The 21120-nt window shown below is 39.2% G+C and overlaps 1 protein-coding gene across 2 annotated transcripts in view; it reads right to left on the bottom strand.

Annotated features, from left to right (window-relative positions):
* MEOX2 (mesenchyme homeobox 2) overlaps positions 1–21120 on the bottom strand; it is a 72693-nt gene that overhangs the window by 10708 nt on the left and 40865 nt on the right. For both annotated transcript variants that reach the window (XM_043509229.1, XM_038390845.2), the window contains exon 3: positions 9522–9694. In XM_043509229.1, coding sequence (XP_043365164.1) covers positions 9522–9694 — 173 coding nt within the window. The remainder of the gene's footprint in view (positions 1–9521; positions 9695–21120) is intronic.

The following is a 21120-nucleotide window of genomic DNA, read 5'->3' as shown; positions in this document are numbered from 1 at the left end:
AGTCCAGGAGAGCTGGCTGTATTTCAAGGAATCCCTGTTGAGGTTACAGGGACAAACCATCCCGATGAGTCGAAAGAATAGTAAATATGGCAGGCGACCAGCTTGGCTTAATGGTGAAATCCTAGCGGATCTTAAACATAAAAAAGAAGCTTACAAGAAGTGGAAGCTTGGACATATGACCAAGGAAGAGTATAAAAATATTGCTCGGGCATGTAGGAAAGATATCAGGAGGGCCAAATCGCACCTGGAGCTGCAGCTAGCAAGAGATGTCAAGAGTAACAAGAAGGGTTTCTTCAGGTATGTTGGCAACAAGAAGAAAGCCAAGGAAAGTGTGGGCCCCTTACTGAATGAGGGAGGCAAGCTAGTGACAGAGGATGTGGAAAAAGCTAATGTACTCAATGCTTTTTTTGCCTCTGTTTTCACTAACAAGGTCAGCTCCCAGACTGCTGTGCTGGGCAACACAAAATGGGGAAGAGATGGCCAGCCCTCTGTAGAGATAGAGGTGGTTAGGGACTATTTAGAAAAGCTGGACGTGCACAAGTCCATGGGGCCGGACGAATTGCATCCGAGAGTGCTGAAGGAATTGGCGGCTGTGATTGCAGAGCCCTTAGCCATTATCTTTGAAAACTCGTGGCGAACGGGGGAAGTCCCGGATGACTGGAAAAAGGCTAATGTAGTGCCCATCTTTAAAAAAGGGAAGAAGGAGGATCCTGGGAACTACAGGCCGGTCAGCCTCACCTCAGTCCCTGGAAAAATCATGGAGCAGGTCCTCAAAGAATCAATCCTGAAGCACTTAGAGGAGAGGAAAGTGATCAGGAACAGTCAGCATGGATTCACCAAGGGAAGGTCATGCCTGACTAATCTAATCGCCTTTTATGATGAGATTACTGGTTCTGTGGATGAAGGGAAAGCAGTGGATGTATTGTTTCTTGACTTTAGCAAAGCTTTTGACACGGTCTCCCACAGCATTCTTGTCAGCAAGTTAAGGAAGTATGGGCTGGATGAATGCACTATAAGGTGGGTAGAAAGCTGGCTAGATTGTCGGGCTCAACGGGTAGTGATCAATGGCTCCATGTCTAGTTGGCAGCCGGTGTCAAGTGGAGTGCCCCAGGGGTCAGTCCTGGGGCCCGTTTTGTTCAATATCTTCATAAATGATCTGGAGGATGGTGTGGATTGCACTCTCAGCAAATTTGCGGATGATACTAAACTGGGAGGAGTGGTAGATACGCTGGAGGGGAGGGATAGGATACAGAAGGACCTAGACAAATTGGAGGATTGGGCCAAAAGAAATCTAATGAGGTTCAATAAGGATAAATGCAGGGTCCTGCACTTAGGATGGAAGAATCCAATGCACCGCTACAGACTAGGGACCGAATGGCTCGGCAGCAGTTCTGCGGAAAAGGACCTAGGGGTGACAGTGGACGAGAAGCTGGATATGAGTCAGCAGTGTGCCCTTGTTGCCAAGAAGGCCAATGGCATTTTGGGTTGTATAAGTAGGGGCATAGCGAGCAGATCGAGGGACGTGATCGTTCCCCTCTATTCGACACTGGTGAGGCCTCATCTGGAGTACTGTGTCCAGTTTTGGGCCCACGCTACAGGAAGGATGTGGATAAATTGGAAAGAGTACAACGAAGGGCAACGAAAATGATTAGGGGTCTAGAGCACATGACTTATGAGGGGAGGCTGAGGGAGCTGGGATTGTTTAGTCTGGAGAAGAGAAGAATGAGGGGGGATTTGATAGCTGCTTTCAACTACCTGAAAGGGGGTTTCAAAGAGGATGGCTCTAGACTGTTCTCAATGGTAGCAGATGACAGAACGAGGAGTAATGGTCTCAAGTTGCAATGGGGGAGGTTTAGATTGGATATTAGGAAAAACTTTTTCACTAAGAGGGTGGTGAAACACTGGAATGCGTTACCTAGGGAGGTGGTAGAATCTCCTTCCTTAGAGGTTTTTAAGGTCAGGCTTGACAAAGCCCTAGCTGGGATGATTTAACTGGGACTTGGTCCTGCTTTGAGCAGGGGGTTGGACTAGATGACCTTCTGGGGTCCCTTCCAACCCTGATATTCTATGATTCTATGATTCTATGCGGGATTATGCGGGAGGACACCCATTGGCCTACCTCTTCCACAACACCTTTGCACAAGCTAGCTTTAACAGAAGCATTGGCTGAACAATCCTTGAATTTTGGGCCGAATCCCATCATAAGCTGATTGGCACAGGAAGACCATTCTGCCTGCCCAGAACCCCACTGAAGGTAATTGGTCTCCGCGCAGATGTAAGAGTCTGTCCATGGCTAGCAGTTGTCCTTGAGCTCCACTGAAGCACTGGAATTTTTGAAAATAAGGTCTCCCATTGTGAATGAATTATAACCAGTAACTCACTCCCAATTTATATAGCAAAAGTAAATTCATCATTTGAAGTTTTACCATTAACTTTTGTTTAAAAAGTAAATAATTACTCAAGTCAAAATTATGTATTAAAATTACCCATTAGATATATTTTAGGTTTCCAGGAGCATTTCTTTCTACAGAAGAAAGAAATTATGGAATTACTGTAATGCTCTTTTGTAATTATTTTACAGACAAACATAAAAGTATCACTAGATTTTATTTTATTTTATTTTAAGGGTATTATTTTAGATACAATGAACAATCTAGAGGAACACAGGCCAACCCCATCCCTTAGCTTCAGAGCCCAGGCTCCAGCCCAAGTTGTAATGTCTATACAGCTATTTGTAGTGCCATAGCGCAAGCCCCGCAAGCCCAAATCTGCTGACCTGGGCTTGGAGACTCGCTGCCATGGGCTGCTGCTCATCACACAGACTCAAATTTTATAGCATATGTGGACAATGCTGAATAAGTGGAAGTTTGGAATGAGCGTTTGACTTTCAGACAAGATTCGACAATACGGTACCTCAGACGGATATTGATTAACTATGTTAAGATGGTCCGTACTCCAGCAAATCAACCACTAACTTTGTTTAGAAAGGTTGTTTGCTCTGAGTAAGGACTGCAGGATCCCACACTCAGTCTTGAGATGCTAAAAAGGATTTTAACCAAGTATAAATAGTCATTTGTTACTACGAAGTGAGTGACCTTTGTTTGGAGGACACCTCTGTAATGGGGATTTTCTATTATTGTTTATTATTTGTATTGCAGTAGCACAAAAAAAAAAGCATGAATCAGGACAACAGCCCCACTGTGCTAGATACTGTACATATACTCCTCCCATTTATATGATAAATCATTGTTTGCCTACCTTTCCTGTAGAATTAAACATTAAAAAGGCACTTCTTTTGACATTCCTATTTATCTACTCATGGAACTACTGGCACCACTTCATAAACTGACAGACTAAAGACTTTCATTAGGTAGAACTCAGACAAGAGAGCATAAAGCCCTTCTTTATTTTAACAAACTGTTTTCCTCATCACCTACCAAGAAACACTGATTCTGGGTATTTTGTAAGTGATTGATGGATTTTGGGCAGATATTGGGACTTTAGGTTAACTAGCAAAAAATAAGCCCTCCTCAGTGGAATTTAATCTGACTAGGTGGGATTTTCCATTTACATTGGCAAACAGAAGCATTACATATTTGAACTGTTTATTCCGGTAACCTTAGCTAGCTTGAAGAACTGCAACGTTGCTCCTTTGATTAGCTCTGCGCAAAAAAAGATCTTGTGAGGTGGAAAGATCTCCCACTCTTTCTATATTTGGCAGGATCGACCCTATAAAAATGTCCATTTTGCCACACCTCTTATACCCCACTGCAGCTGCTTCCTCTCCTCATCCCACAGTGAGATATTAAAAAGTTTGGATGGTGCCTTCTCCAAGTTTATCTGGATGGACAAAAAAGCCAAGAATGTGCTTGTCAAGGTTACAAATGTCTAGGGACCTAAGAGATTTTTTATACTAACTGGCTCTTCAGAATACATAGAGGCCTGCCAGCTGAAAATTATTAACTGCTGGCTGAGTAGGGATTGGGAGTGCACTCTATAGGCGATGGCGCAGCAATTATAGGCACCTATACTGGTGGAATTTTTACAGTGTGATAATAGAGCCACCATATGTGTTTTAAATGCTCTTGAAGTGCACTCTTAATATCTTGGACTTTGAGATGTCAAAGTAATTTTCTTTGATACTCCTCTCTTGAAACCCTCAATTATATTTTTTTTTGTTAGGGTGCCATACAAATCACGCTCACTCCTGTTCCATGTTGACATTCTGAATAACATAGCCTAACATGCAAACAACAAAAATCAGGACTTGGCTCCTTTACACATTTTTTTTTTCTGAACATGTCCTTCCACCAGGAATTTATATTTGTGCTGACCTTAGAAGTTGTTTGGAAATTCAATTTGAGCCTCGCTTTGATGCTAGTAGGAAACTTGGCCACTCTTACATGGGCTTTTAAATACAGTAAAACATATGTTTTTCTAATGTTTGTTTTAAGTGCCAGAAAGGTAATTATGAAGTGTTGGGTGCTGATGTCCTGTTTAAGATGTAACGTATGGTAGAAATTATCATCATGGTCAAGAGGAAGATTGAGCTTTCCTAAGATAATGGGCCCCATGATTTATCTCACATCTGCCACATCTTGGGAACTAACTGAAAGAGGTAACTTTAGGATGACTGACAATATCTTTCCGCTGTTTATTTTTGCCTCTCTGACGCTGTACAATAATTTGATGTTTGCTTTTTTACTTAATCTTAGTAAAAACAACATATGTAAAGTAATTAATTCCATCAGTGGTTAATTCTGTTCACAAACATAATTTCTTGGTGGAGATGTTTAATACAACTAATACCCTCTGCTTTTTTTTCTTTGCTGCATTATCCAACATTAACATTTGATTGTCCATTTACACAGAGAATGTCATTCCCCCAAGGTCTGAAGATCTTTCAGATATAGATGGGTCTACAGCTGGGGTCGGCATAGGTGTTATAACCCACATCTTAACCTAGTCAGAGAAAATGAGTACCACATGTTGAACAGCATTCTCCAGGGAAAACAGCCTTTGGCAGAAGTTTTGGGAAATGATAGTATATGCCACAAATGCCAATGCTCCAGCACGGTCACATCATTCTAAGAAGTACTGCTGTATGCAGAGATTACTTCTGGAAACCAGGCCAAATGAGCTGGGCTACATGAGAATGTCTATCTTTTTATTTAGATTGTAGTCCTTTCTCTGAAGAGCTTATTTCCTAATGTGTGTAAAGCACCCAGCACAATAGGCCCCTGATCTCAGTTGGGACTACTAGGTGCTACTGAGGTAATAACAACAACAACAATAATATGCTAATGTGTGGATGCTGGTATGGTGTTAACATTCATTCAGTTAACAATAGAATAGAATGTATTTAAGAAATATTCTGATTCTGCACTGAAGAAATGAATGTTGATCTCACAGCAGTGTAATCCTGGAGTACGTTTGTTGAAGTCAGTGGAGCTGCACTGATGCAAAACTAGTATGAGGGGAGAATCAGGTCTGTTGACTCCCTGAATTGCACTCTTAGAGGCTTTCTTACAATTTAGAAGTAGAAAGCCTGATTCCGGTCTTATTCACACCAATTTTACACCAGGGTAATTCACCCGATTTCCATGAAGATGTCCCCAATTTACAACAGTGGCAGTGACAACAAAATTTGCCCCAATATATGCAATTTTCAGAAAGCAAAAGGATACTGGAATGTGCTTCTAGGTTTTCATCCCCTTGCCAATCACCTTTTTGTTGTGGACAACAGAGGACATCTTCAGTGCAGTATATGGCCCCCTCTTTCTTTCTGACTGAAAGGCATAAAGCTATAAGTCACGGTGCTGCTGTGTATGTATTTCATACGGAAAATTTCATACATGTATTTCATGCAGAACCTTTAAAAGCTTTCCCTTCCTGATTGAAACTATCCAGGCCTTTGTGCTAGAATGCTAGGGAAGCATCAGCATTCCCAGCAGCCCAGGTGCCACATGTGATTAACAAGAAGGGTTATGCTCAGATGTTATGTGGATGGGTTCATTATAATTACAAGAGGTGATCACAAGTATCAATGCCTAGCACTGACATTACACATCTGCTACAAAGTATCCCCTCACATTCCTCTCCATGACTGTGTAGCAAAGGAAGTCTGAGGTTTTAATTTGACCTAGCAGTCTCAGAAGACTGCTTTTTCTCCCAGTGAACTTCCAAAGACATATGTTCATATCTAGCTATCCCTGTACAGTATGTTGAAATAAAAACTTAATTTCCTTTGGAACACAGAATCATCTCATCATATGGTTTTGTCACACCACTCTATAATGCTGGGCTAATTCCACTGCTGTTGTAAGTAGGCACAACTTAATTGAAGTCAGTTGGTTTACCCTGCCAGTGGCGAACCAGTTAAAGGTCATCGTGGATTATTATTCAATAATTTTATTTGTTGTTACTTACGAGGAAAAATCCATGTAGCATTGTAACTCAGTGTACATGCTTAGGCCATGTCTACACTAAAAAGTTAGGTTGACCCAACTATGTCACTCATGGGTTTGAAAAATCCAAGCCTGACCCAGAAGAGGAATAGGTGCAGGCTCCTAACGTCAGGACATCTACCTGCATCTATGTCCAGCACAGAACAAGAGGGAGGGGATTTGGCACAATATTTTATTCTGTCTAGCCATGATCTACACATACCATTTTAAACTGTATTATCCATTAAGAAAAACCATGCACCTATTTTTGTAATTACTTATTTCCATTTTCCAGCTGATAATAGCAATCATGAACTCAGCTCAGGCTACTTCCTGGGGATTACTGGCTGAGATTTCTCCCATCTGATCATTAATCCTCAGGAAACACCCTGCATCTCCTTCATCCAGACCTCCAAACTATGGTGTGAATACAAAAAAAGAATTAAATACAAAGGGAAGTGTCATGGGGAAGTAACAAACATGTACTTGATATTGGATCAGTCTAAGAAAAATAAATACACTGACATTTGTTTCATACTATTCTATGGAATCCAGCTATGATTTTTAATTTCAAGACATTCAAGTAGAATTCAGATTTAGATTCTACTGATTCTTTCTGTGCAACCAACTCAGTATTCCTAGTCTCAATTAGTCCAGTCCCTGGCAAGATGAAAGGCAATTTCTTGTAAAATATATTCTTTTAAATTCCTAAGACATAAGGAATTAAGGAAAGTGGATAATGTTGGATCTTTGGATGATCACATTACATAAACACACACAAATTATAGATCTGTCAAAAGACAAGTAGGGAACACTTTGCTACAGTTTTTACTAAAGACTGTAACTGAAAATCAAGTCTTTTGAGTTCAATGGGTGTTTTGCTTGAGAAAGGATGGTAAGATTGAGCCTTTAGAGATCAATATTCCTATTTATTTTTCCCCACCATAATAAATCTCCCTTTGCATTTGATACTAAAGGGCACAATTTATAAATCTAACAAACATATTTAAAGGAGTACTTGTGGCACCTTAGAGACTAACAAATGGTTAGTCTCTAAGGTGCCACAAGTACTCCTTTTCTTTTTGCGAATACAGACTAACACGACTGCTACTCTGAAACATATTTAAAATAACAGAAAGTAACTCCACTGGAATGACAAGCGTTTTTTAATGCTATCTGGCATTATTATCTTCATGTTATAAACAAATTACTGCCTTCTAGCTGATGTGATGAAATAATAGATATGCATTATAAAGACAGAGAGGTAAACTTAGAATGCCATTTTATGTACATGTCTTTGAAGCTCCCAACGAAAATCCTGTTTCATTTGCATGCATGCGCGCACACATGTATAAAATGGGTCTGGAGCGGTACTATTTATAGAAAATGTAAATTAAGTTTTGAATAACTGACCAGTCTTTATTAGCCTCTAATGTTTAGGGTTTCATGAAGCATGGTCTTATTTCTGAGCAGACCACCAGAATTAGTTAGCATGAATGTTACTGCATATTATAAAATGTCTCTCTCATATTTATAACATCCCTGTACCCACTGTCTAATGCATGCCAGCTAGTGATCATACATTTTGCATATGATCAGGAGAGCCTGCTAATACCTTTAGGTTCTTATACTGCACACATCAGCATGCTATCTGAGTACCTATTGATTTTCATTTCAGATATAATTTAGGTTGTTCCTCGGGGAGGAAGATTACAACAAACTCAGGTATGTAATCAGGCCAGGATGAAATGCTTTCAACAATCAATATTGTTGTATGAAAGATTCTGGATGTTTCTGAAAATGTGCGTATTTAAACATTAATGTGTTGAGCCTGGATTCTGCAAACATTTAAGTGCATGCTTAACTAAAACACATGACTAATTCCACTGAAGTCAATGTGACTATGGACAAAAAAACTTTAAGTATGTGCTTAGGTGTTTGCAGAATGAGGGCTTGAGAGCAGGAAACTGAGAAGAGTGATGAGAAATTCCACTGTCTCCTCCTACTTCACAGAGCAGGGTAAGATGACAGGATGGTAAAGGTCTGTACTCTGTCCATTCTGGTGCTCCCATGGGTGCTGCCACATTTGGAATTGCACTACTGGTAATGTGAGAATGGAAAATTTCCCCAAAAAATATATAGCCAGAATGTGGTGAATAGTTGGGTAAACTTCCAGTTGAGTTGATGGAGTTGAGCTTTAAAGCAAAAAGGGAATAACTAAATGAAGCTTTGTGTTTCAAAATCACCTTTTGTGTATAAAAGCACCTTTTCTGGGAGTTCAGATGCAATTCCCCACTGATTCTGTTTCCTTCTCAACCCTCTCATCCCTGCCTCAGAGACTGACAATAAGGGGGTTTTGGTCTCTTTTAAACAATTTTTTAAAGTTTTTTTTTTAAATCTCATTTTTTCTTTTTAGCGAATAACTGTTAAAAGTGTATAGCTTGAAGAGAGCAGAGTTGTCATCAAAACAAAAACAAATAAATTTGTTAGTCTCTAAGGTGCCACAAGTACTCCTTTTCTTTTTGCGAATACAGACAAACACGGCTGCTACTCTGAAACCATCAAAACATTGCAGGTGTGAAAACTCACACACTGCTTACTATGCTTCAAATGGAAGCCTTAGTTATGGTTTGGCCATTCTGTGATGTCTTCCTTCCAACTCTAGTAGATTGTTCTGTGATTTTTGACGATTCAGAGAGCAAATAGATGGTGGACAGCTGTCACAATGCCTGTAAATATTTAGCCACAAACCATTGCACAGAATGGAAGATTGGATGTATTTTAAATAGAGATGCATTGGGCAACCTGAAAACCCATTTATTCCATTCTGGCAGATACACTACTTGATTCCTTGATGTTAATTGTCTGTTTCAATGGGTTAACTGAATTTATAAATATCTGTTTCACAGCAACACTGTTTTGCAGTATACATGTGTGTCATTTTAGCATTACCTCTAATTTTTTTCATTTTACACTTTAACATATCTATGGGTAAATCAAATGGGGAGAGTGACTGCTGCTGTTAGTTTTAAATATTAAACAAACACTTCAAAATCTATTACTTTCCATCAGTACCTGTCTTTCAGTGAGATCCAGATTTACTGCTATCTCATATCTCCTCAGCCTGGTCAGGTAGTTATGATGGGCAAATTCTGCTTCTAGCTCTCTGATTTGCTCCTTGGTAAAGGCTGTCCTTTCCTTCCTAGGCTTACTGTTGACCTCTGATTTGTAATTTCCTTCCTGGGAATCTGAAACAAAGGAGAGATAAAAGTGAAAGTTATGACAAGGGTTTGATTTATTAGGAACTAAACCCCACAGACAGGCACTAAACCCCTGTGCTCATCCTCTACATGAGCACCTCAAAAACTTCCCTGCCCTAGAATAGCAGAAGCACACTGGCTTTGATACTAATGGACCCTCCACTGCCACAGAGCAGAGTGGCAGGCGTTTTCCCAAGAATCCTGAATGTAACTAAAGAACTAGCACTGAACAGGCTGAAGCTTCTAGCTAGTGATCTACTGGATGGCATGTCAAGGGTTGGCTCTATTCTATTATTTCACTAACATGTCAAGCAAAGCTATACCTATCAGAGGGCATACTTTCAATTTTATCCAATTACAGCTTTATAGAAATAAAATAAATAAGAGAAGAACATGTGAAATCCAGTCAAAAGCATGATGATGAAATGGATGAGCACGACTGAAGAATCATAAGGTGCTTCCCCCTAGCATGCCCAGAAGTAGACATTCCATGAACCCCCAAACTTTTAGATACACAATAAAAAGTAGTGCTGCCACCATAGCCCATACCCTAAACTATTCTTGCTGCAGATGCAGGGAAATTATCTCTGCCATGATCACAACAATGAAAATCCTCTCACAACCCTCAGAGTTTCAGTTACTCTCACAGAAAAATATCAGGGGTCTGATACAAAGCTACTAAGTCAATGAGTCTTTCCATTATCATCAATAGGCTTTGAACCAGGCCCCATTTGAATAAATGCTATGATCTGATTGTTGATGTTCCTAAAGTTTTGTCCCATAACATGTCTTTTGCTCTATCTTTTTCAAATCTGGGCATGTCACAATACCTGTAAGTTCAACATTAATAGGCGTGCAGCATAAGAATCATTTGTCAACTCCTGGCCTCATGAACCATCTCAAAAATGTCACAGATACATTCACACTTCAGCTGCTGATTTAAATAGAAACCTGCATCAATTTCCAAATGGGCAGACGCATAAGGAGTCTCTCTATGACGTTCTAGGTCAGATGAGTCATTAGCATGCTTGAAATAGCCTACCAGACCACTGAGCCCAATAACAAAACTATTAACAATTATGCAGGTTTATAAGAGTAGAATGCGAGTGGGTTTAGGGTCAGTATTACCCTGTTGCTTGGAAAAAAAAAAAAACCCAATCAGTGGCTTTTGTGCAAATTAGTGAGAAATCTTAATGAATGTTTCAATGCTACAGTCACAGGTTTATGCTGCCACAGGCTATAGGTTCAAATCCTAATGGAGTAATTTAAAGAACAAAACTAAACCCAATATCAGTGATATCATGGTGGTGGCCAGGATATAAGAATGTAAACCGAATAAGGGGAAATGTTTTTATTTGATGCAAAATATAAATTTCCAGTACCTCATTATGGATGAGACTGTGTCCTGTCCCTGTACAGCTGAGAAGGTGAGAGTAGAATGGAGAGAGGTAAAAAACAGCCTTTTCCCACTGCTCCACTGAAAGCAAAAGAGCTGAACAAAACTTAAGTCCCCTGTTCTCAGGGGAGCACAGCTCCTTCCTAATAACCTAGGGTGCAAATTACCTCAAAAATGGCAGGAAGGAACCTGAGTCATGCTCCCCTCTTCCTTCTGTACTAGCCTGCAGAGTGTGTTGCATCAGCCAATTGGAGGCGCCACCAGGAAGCATAATTCTCCCCCAAATTTTCAGCATGCTGGCATGCACACTGCATTTCCTTCTTGGAATTGCTCCTCAACTTTGCAGCTCTGCCACACCCCAATTCAGGTCCATGTGTAATTTACAAATCTCATTCCATATGCTTGAATCCTTATCTGAGCATTCTCCATGCATCCCTTTAGATGGAAGCCTAAACCATCTTTTTAGGATTATAAGTGATAGTTACACTTAGAATCATAGAAACGTATGACTGGAAGGGACCTCAAGAAGTCACTTAGTCCAGTCCCCTGCACTCATGGCAGGACTAAGTATTTCCTAGACTATCCTTAACAGGTTTTTGCCTAACCTGCTTTTAAAGATTTCCAATAATGGAGATTCCACAACCTCCAATTTTTCCAGTGCTTAACCACCCTGATAGTTAGGAAGTTTTTCCTAATATCCAACCTAAACTGCCCTTGGTGCAATTTAAGCCCATTGTTTCTTGTCCTATCCTCAGAGGTTAAGGAGAAAAAAATTCTCCCTCTTCCTTGTAACAACCTTTTATGTACTTGAAAACTGTTATGTCCCTCTCAGTTTTCTCTTCTTCAGGCCCAATTTTTTCCAATCTTCCCTCATAGGTCATGTTTTCTAGACCCTTAATCATTTTTGTTGTTCTTCTCTGGACTTTCTCAAATTTTCTGAAATGTGGCACCCAGAACTGGACACAATTCTCCAGTTGAGGCCTAATCAGCCTGGAGTAGAGCAGAAGGATTACTTCTCGTGTCTTGCTTACAACGCTCCTGCTAATACATCCCAGACTGATGATTGCTTTTTTTGCAACAGTGTTACGCTATTTACTCATATTTAGCTTGTGATTCACTATGACCTTCAGATCCCTTTCTGCACTACTCCTTCCTAGGCAGTCATTTCCCATTTTGCAGGTATGCAACTGATTTTTCCTTCCTAAGTGGAGTACTTTGCATTTGTCTTTATTGAATTTCATCCTATTTACTTCAGGCCATTTCTCCAGTTTGTCCAGATCACTTTGAATTTTAATCATACCCTACAAAGCACTTGCAGCCCCTCCCAGCTTGATATTGTCCACAAACTTTGTAAGTGTATTCTCTATGCCATTATCTAAATCATTGATGAGATATTGAACAGAACTGGACCCAGAACTAATCCCTAAACAAGCCCACTTGATATGCCCTTCCAGCTTGATTCTGAACCACTGATAACTACTCTGGGAACAGTTTTGCAACTAGTTATGCACCCAGCTTATAGTAGCTCCATCAAGGTTGTATTTCCCTAGTTTGTTTATGAGAAGGTCATGAGAGGCAGTATCAAAATCCTTACTGAAGTCAAGATATGCAACATCTACCACTTCCCCTCTATCCAGAAGGCTTGTTACCCTGCCAAAGAAAGCTATTGTGTTGGTTTAACATGATTTGTTCTTGGCAAATCCATGCTGACTGTTACTTATAACCTTATTCTCTTCTAGGTATTTGCAAATTGATTGCTTAATTATTTGTTCCATTATCTTTGCAGGTATGGAAGTTAAGCTGACTGGTCTGTAATTCACCGGCTTGTCCTTATTTCCCTTTTTATAGATTGGCACTATATTTGCTTTTTTCCAGTCCTCTGGAATCTCTCCCGTCTTCCATGACTTTTAGAAAATAATCGCTAATATCTCAGATGCCTTCTCAATCAGCTCCTTGAGTATGCTAAGATGAATTTCATCAGGCCTTGGTGACTTGAAGACATCTTGCACAAGCATGAACTCTTTCCTTATATATCTCTGAACATACATTGATCCTACATGAACTGCAGCAATGTTGTTCATAAGGTTGATAACCACAATGGTAGTTTGATTGTGGAGTATTTAAGCACTGCTTCATTCTTTAGTATTAAACACTGAGGATTGGTCTATACTAGAAAATTTATACTGATATAACTATATCAGTGGCAGGGTGTCATGTTTTTACAGATGCAGTTATAAGGCACCTTTATATCCATATAACTGTGGTGATACTAGGGCTTATACCAGTATAGCTTATTTCAGTCTTGAACTAGAATAAGTTATACAGGTATATGCACTTTTACACTGGTATGAGTATGTCCACAGTAGGTGGGTTTTGGTACTTTAACTCTACCAGTATAGTTAAAATGGCAAAATTTCCAATATAGAGAAGCCCTAATTCAAGGCAGTTAATAGTGACTTCCTGCAAAAGGGGAAATGCTCAGGACGTAAAGGCCATAAACAAGGGGGTCTTTTCATCTTGATTCATGCAGTATGTCTCCCAATTATGATAAAAGGAATATTCTGAGAGAGAGAGAGAGAGAGAGAGGAGACAACTCCAGGTATGCACACGTATTAATCAGTAGAAGAATCATTTTGATTAAAAATCTTTTGCATAACACTGAGTTCCTGTGGAAAAAAAATCCCTCCCCTTCTGCATGGCATGAGCTCTAAGATTGGACACATTCATCGTTCTGTCAAAGTCTCTAAGACTTTTTTTTTCTGAGAAGTATGCTTCAGAGTAGCACCTACAGTTAAGCAGAAAGTAATTCTTGGTGCCATGGCAATTGGGAAAGACACTGATGGCAATTCTTTACTGCAAGCATATGGATGCTCACCGAGAACAGTAAATGAACTAAGAATGCAGTACAACCTTAATGATAAAAAAAAATACATCTCAGTGAGACAAGTCATCCTTTGGATAACGGTATTTGTAGGTCAAAGTCAAAACTTTAGGTTTTAAACCTGTGAAAGTCAGCAATTCGGAATCTAAATCCAAAGCCCCTAGGATACTGTGCACAAAGAGGCAAATGTAACTATCACACAAGCACATAAGAAGTATTTCTCCTAATCATGCTTGCTAGCATGCAGGCTGAATGGTGGGTTTAGAACAGCCAGTAACATTAGCCCACGCAGATCATGTGTAAAACTAAAGTTGCTGGGGCAATTTGTTATTTAGATGTTCCTACCATTACTGGATACTAGTAAATGTCACACTGTACATTTTTGGCAGCAGTAGTTCTGTCAGCAGTATGTTTTCATTGGCAGATTGGCACATTGGTAAAGTCTGCATTTTTGTGAGGGTTTTTTTTGTTTTGGTTTTTTTTTGGCCTCTCACAGACAGCTGATGTCATTGAGGGTTCAGTGTTTGGTAAAGCATGCTTTAACTGGCCTTCACATTGATTTGCAAGCCATGTTGGATGCTTCCAATGAATATGTTTCAAAGATTGTCATGCACCCCTTTCTTTGGCTGGGCACAGCACTCTAGAGTGTGTACTGTCTTATTTGGTGACTCTTCATGCACACACTGATTGCTAGAGCACAGCCTAAGCCTCTTTACAATTTCATATAATGATAGTTATAGTTATCTACCAGTAGGGCAGTTTAAATTAATTTGCTTGGCTGCAGTACCAGCAGCAAAACCATTGCATCTTAAGGGATAATTCAAATCACTTTTGCCACAGCTCCTACAGCTACTGAGGGCTTTGGCTGCTTAGGGTTTCCTATGGTGCTCATCACAGTAATCTTTAGGTGCTAGAGTCATACATTCTAGAGGTGAGAGATTAAATTAATTTTTCTTTGTATTTATTGCTAGTAGCCTTAAGAATGTTCAGTGAATACAAGGAAGGACCCCATCATGAATTCTAGTTGCTAGTCTTTTCATTGTGCCAACATTTACTCTCTTCATGTCACTGGAAATGCTGAGAAAACTCAGACTAAGTAATAATTTGTTATCAACAATCTGACTGAATTAGTTCATCTTTTGTATATTTCCTGATGAATCTCTGATTTCATAAACAAGGCATGAGAAAAATGTTAAATTGTGTTCAAAGTTATTTTAAACATTTATATCTTCTATAGCACCATGTGATGTTCAAAGAACCTTGAGAAAAAACACATGATAAATACAAATACAACTAAATGCTAAAATTGGAAAAGTACACAGAAACGTTAGACACCAAGCACACTCCTCTTAGTAACTACGTTTACACAACAGAATGATTAAACTTCTAGGGACTGTGTTGAAACAAAGGTTTGGACATCACTCAAGTTTCAAATCCAACATCAACTAACTGTATTGTTTGATTCTGAAATTTAGTTAGTTAAATACCCAAAAGGTGTATATCGGTGTGTTTATTTAAAAGTAGTTTAAGATAATTACACAGCATAGTAATTATGCTGGCAAAGACTGAGTCAATGGGGTTCTACGTAGCATTTTAAGGCATCTAAAAAAATAAATACTCAAAAATCAGGCATTGAAAATGTGGTGGATTTAGAAGGTGTCATGTCAATTATAAACTCCTACAGACCTTTGATTTTCTCTCTGCTTCAGTGCTTTTTATTGTGGTTTATGCACAAATCTCTCTTTTTCTCCCTATTAATTTCAGGCTAAACAGAATTATGTTTTTTGGACTTGTTACCAATATAAACTTTGGTTGTTTTAATTTCCATAATAGTAAATCTAGGGGTGTTTTTTTCTGGAATGCTTCTTTTTTAACAGTCTCTAAAAAGGCAAGATTGGGAGATCCCATCTTTTTTGTTACCTTAAGGACTATGTTCATATCACCTGACTGGTTTCTCTCTTGGTGGAAAATGGGTGGGAAAGTTGGAAGAGATTTTTGGCAGATTTCATGTCAGCTTACATCTGTTTTGCAGCTGTTGCAATTGAGGCAAAAAAAAAAAAAACCACACACACACACAACCACACACAACCCACCCTCAGTTTTCTTTTACTGGCTAGAGCCTATGCCAAATGGTAGGTGTAAAGGCAGAGAACAAAGTCTAGTGGGAACTTAAATTACACTCCTTTCCCCCCAAAATACACAACATATTTACATCTGGGTCCATAACACGTTACGTCAAACACAGTAATCTACATTGTGTATTGTCCCCACCCTCAAACTCAGACATACTTTCAGAAAAGGTAGGCCAGTATTCAGATACTGGTTGGTTGACAGTCTCTCTTTTGTAAACCTTTGCTCTTTGGGACTATGCTAATACAAATAGCCTGACACTATTGTGAAACATACAAATCACCCTCTAAGGATTGTTCTGTCTGCTTTTTAGAACTCCAGGTCCATAATTTCACCCAGTACATTAAGATGGTGCTGGTTCACTGATGGCAGAATGTACTATCTGGAAAAATATCATTAAGGTGTGACTGATTGTACAGAGGGTTATCTGAGGGTAGGAATGTTACCTTGGTTAAATTATTAGTATATTGTTTAACAAAGACTGGAAAAAAGGTTATGAAAGACCATCTCTATCTGTGCTACTCTGACACAAAAGTTAGCTTTCTATTTTACTCTAAAGAATACACAAGTACTCCTTTTCTTATTGTTGTCAACCTCATTCTTACGGTACTACCAAAATTCCTGCATCTCTTCCCAGCACCATTACATAGTGAAATAAATAGTCATGCCACATATACTTTAGACCCTGATAAAAATGTAGTAATGCAGTGGTAAATCTGCCCCACAGTATGTAGAAAGCATATGAATTCCCTGTTGGCAATTCTTCATGAATAGCACCCACCTTGATATCTTTGCTTTTGAAGCGTAACTGAAAGAAGGCCACTAACAAGAACAAATATTTACTTTGTGCCACATTATTTAATTACTGCACTCCACCAGCATGCTCAACCCAGCAGTAATGTAAAAAAATCCTGCTCTAAAGAGAACAAAGTCAAAATCATATGTAAAAACATGAAAAGTGTGCACCCTTTGCTTGGCTTCTTTCAGCAACTGGCCAAACCCTGGCTTTATGAATGGAAGTGGACTTTCAGTTAGTATTTGCAATACAAAAAAATTCTGCATGCAAGAATAATCAAAATAAATAAAACTGCTGGTTTTTAATTAGAGGTTTCATAGATACTTGTCTGGTTAGCTAGGGTCAGATTGCGATACCGATACTCACACTGAGCAGTGTGTTATTTCATGAATAGTCCCATTGACTTCAATGGGACAACTCAAGGAGAAATGTACTTACTATTCTACAGGAAAAAGGCCCATCAGAATTTTGCCCCTAAAATTTTCTTTTTAAGGGCTGGATTGTGTAACTCTTATTCATATTGATAAGCATCTACTCCAGCAACTAGTCTCATCGAAATTTGTGAGCTCTCTGATGTGACAAAGCACTTGCCAACACAAAAGTTGCACAATCTATTCCCACATGTATATTTCATTGTAACTTTATTGTGATGTTGTATAAACCAAATACTTTTAATTGCATACTTTCTTATAATGGTCTTCAAGTGCTTGTAGAGTACAACTACTACACACTGTTTACTTTAAAATGGAGCAATCTATACAAATATCTTATCATGACAATCTTGTTACTTCATAGTGACTTAACATTGCATGAAGGAGTGTTTCTTTCTAGTTTAATTCCTCCACAGTAACTTAAACCACTATCTTGTAAACAAAAGCTTTATAGATTCTAAACATCAACAGGATTCTACAGTGGTATGTCGTTCAGTGCCAAATACCTATTACTTTTTTCTAAGACATTAATTGCATAAAACTTAATGAAAATTTAGTTTGTCTCCTTGATAAATAGCTTCAAAAATTATAAAATTGAAATACATTTTTCTTCCCCTAACAAAGGACTGCATATTTTAGTGGCAGGGGTTTTTTTGGGTTTTTTTTTTTTTGGTTTTTTAACCACACACTGCATGGCCTGACCATTTCTGATATTTTAGCTTTGTATAGTCCCTGTCTACACGATAATATGAAATGCCCTAATTTTTCAGTGTACAAGCAAAACATTGGCATATAGTCCCAGTTTAGACCCTATTGTTTTGCCAGTGACTACAATAGGAACGGAACTGGGCTGACAGTTGCTGGTTGCATTATTTACACCATATGGGACAGCATGCAAAAGTGTAGGATGGAAAGCTTAGGAGGCAGACTGAGTTCTTGTATGAGTTTTAAATAAAGGGCTAAACCATGCAAAAGCTGACGGGTAAACCATTAGTTGCCCAGCAAACTTTCCCACTTTCCTATTGCAAGCAGGATTACTAAATCCTGCTATATCTCTGCATCTTGAGATACTAATTTAAAAACAAGCAAGCAACTTGCATTCTTTTTGAATACGTCCACTCTATAGATATAATAACTCATACTCTAACCTGGCGTAAAACAGTGTGACTTCACTGAAATTAATGGAGTTGCACTGATTTATATTGCTGTGTACAGGCAGTACAGATTAGCTTATCCGAGAGCATCATAAAAAGAATAGAGTCTTAAACTGGTCAATAATACTGAAGATGTTGCTGGAGCAGCAATTTACTACAGACATTTACCGAATTCTTCTTTGAAATATTTGAAAAAACAACTCCTCCTTCATTACCATAATTAACAACCCTACATGTGAAAATAGGCAGATCTGCACAGTAGCATTTGTAGGATGTCAAAATTACACGAAATCTTATTTTCATACTAATGAAAGCAAACACTGATTGGCTTATTGAGTTAATGCTTTCTAAATCAGCCTGTGACAATTTACAATTTAAAAGACAGCCTCATATCCCCTCTCAATAAAACTGTAGATTGACTCAGCAAAACATGGATATTTGGAAACATACTATAAACTGTCCTATGCCATTACCTACCTTCCACGGCTGCCAACTTTTTTCGTTATTACTGCCTCCTGAAAGTGGCAGTCCAGGAATTACGTTACAGTGTTGGAAACACTGATTCACTACCATTGTGATGTCTAGGCTTTTAGGAGTACCTGCAGTACCTATGTGGAATGGGTGTATTTCTGTAAGTTCAAGTTATCCACCCAACAACATCTGTATATCACATATATCAGGTGTGGCCAAACTGTTGCTTGTGAGTTACATGCGGCTCTTTTACAGTTATAGTGTGGCTCGTGGAGCCCCACACAAACTCCCCCCTATTCTCCACCTACCAGACTTGGGGGTGGGGGAGCTTGAGGTTTCTGTCCTGTGACAGGATGGTGGAATTAGAGGCTTCTGCCACACGGGGAGGGGGGTGGTCTTGGGGCTTTAGCCCTGAGTCCCGATAGGGGCCGCCCCGCAGGGCGGGTTGTGTGTGCGTCTTTCAGCTCTCCAACTTCTGAAGTATGTGGTTCGGAGGGTCAGTAAATTTGGCTACCCTTGACATATATCTTTTTATCTATTGCTTCAATCCTGCAAACACTTAAGCCTGTGCATGCATAACCCAGGCCTGCTTGGTGTGGCACTCTGTCCCCCTCCACTGGCATCTAGCCCAGCTAGTGGTTGATGAGTCTGCTACAGCCTTGGCTAAGAGCCATGTGACTTTTAGCTCATGCAGTAAAGGCTCATGCATTTAACTCCAGAGGTCCCAGATTCAATCCCGCCCACTGAGGACCAGGGTCTGTCGGCATTACACATGACTTAACTCATGTGAGGAGCTCCATTGAAGTCAATTGGATTACTCACACGCGTGACATTACACAAGCTTAACTGTGTGCAGGACGTTGATATTTGAGAAGTCTTGTAAATTAATGGAAACAAATGTAGTTTGATTCTAAAGGTTCTCTTTGCTCTCTCCCTCTCTTTTAAACACAGTGTGGACTTCATCTTAATAGGGAGATTGTATAATGGAACCTCTAACCGCCATTTGGGATTGTGGGGACAACATTCCTCCCATTGACCATTGTATAATGTCTGAGTCTCTGTGGAGATTGTTGATATTAAGATCATATTTATTTTTAGTGTTAGTTGTCTTTAAAGTCATTTTAGCAGCTGGAAATAAGGAAAGCTAGTACTATGTGACAAACCATCTCTCCACCGAGAACCAGCAAGTCCTAATGAGTAAAGATTGGTCTAGCAGCGTACGTGAAATCAGAAAGGTTTACTTAGGTGCATATGAAAGGCTGCACATGGAAGACTTCCACAAGACAGACATGACATAACATATCTCAGTTCTACAAAATGTATATGAAGTAGAAAGATTTAAACAATAATTTTAAGTATACAAACCCTTTTCCATTTTCTATTAGGAACAGCTTCCTACTTAAAAACAAAATTACAGTGTATTTTACTGATGCTTCCTCTGAATAAACAAAAAAGATTTCTAAAGGGAGAAAATTATAGTTAAAATAGTATTTTCAATTATTTAAAGAACCAAAACATAAGGGAATGAAGGAAGATGTAAACTATACAAACATGATAACTGTATCCTGTTTTATACTTCTTTGTACCAACACATGCATTTTTCAGTTATATTTATTGAGAATCTAAGGTTTACATTATGCAAAGTATGAAGAAGTATTTTCCCTTATGGTGAATTTCTGGAACCAGTTCAAATCTTGCATTTCTTATTGTTTTTATTTATTTTACACATTCTCTCTCTCTCTCTGCAAAGGGATCTGTGTGAGCAAATCCTTATGCCCCTCCATCAAGTCCCACTGAAATCAGTGAGACTCCGTGGGGCATAAGGAAATTCACTATCTGCAGGATCAGAGGCTTCTAGTGTGTGCATCGCTTTGACAGCTGGTATCTAGGAAATCACTAAACAGCAGAAACAGTGAGTATACAAGAGACTGTTTGCTATCCAAAGGGAATACTCCCATTCCACCTTGAAAGGAGATCGGAAATGAAGAGGGGTACAATGACCCCAAAGATTAGCCACATCTCTCTAGACAAATGCAGCAGGTGCAGAAATGGAGATGGATCGATGAAAGAGTGATCCCCTTTAGTCTTCAGAGCAAAAAAATCTGGTGAGATCTCTCTTTGCAGGAGCCATACCAGCACTCTAAGGATCCTGTCT

This window comes from Dermochelys coriacea, chromosome 2, assembly GCF_009764565.3.
Source record: "Dermochelys coriacea isolate rDerCor1 chromosome 2, rDerCor1.pri.v4, whole genome shotgun sequence".
Classification (NCBI taxonomy): Eukaryota; Metazoa; Chordata; order Testudines; family Dermochelyidae; genus Dermochelys; species Dermochelys coriacea.
The sequence above is the reverse complement of the archived record's forward strand: the minus strand, read 5'-3'. Positions and strand labels throughout refer to the sequence as shown.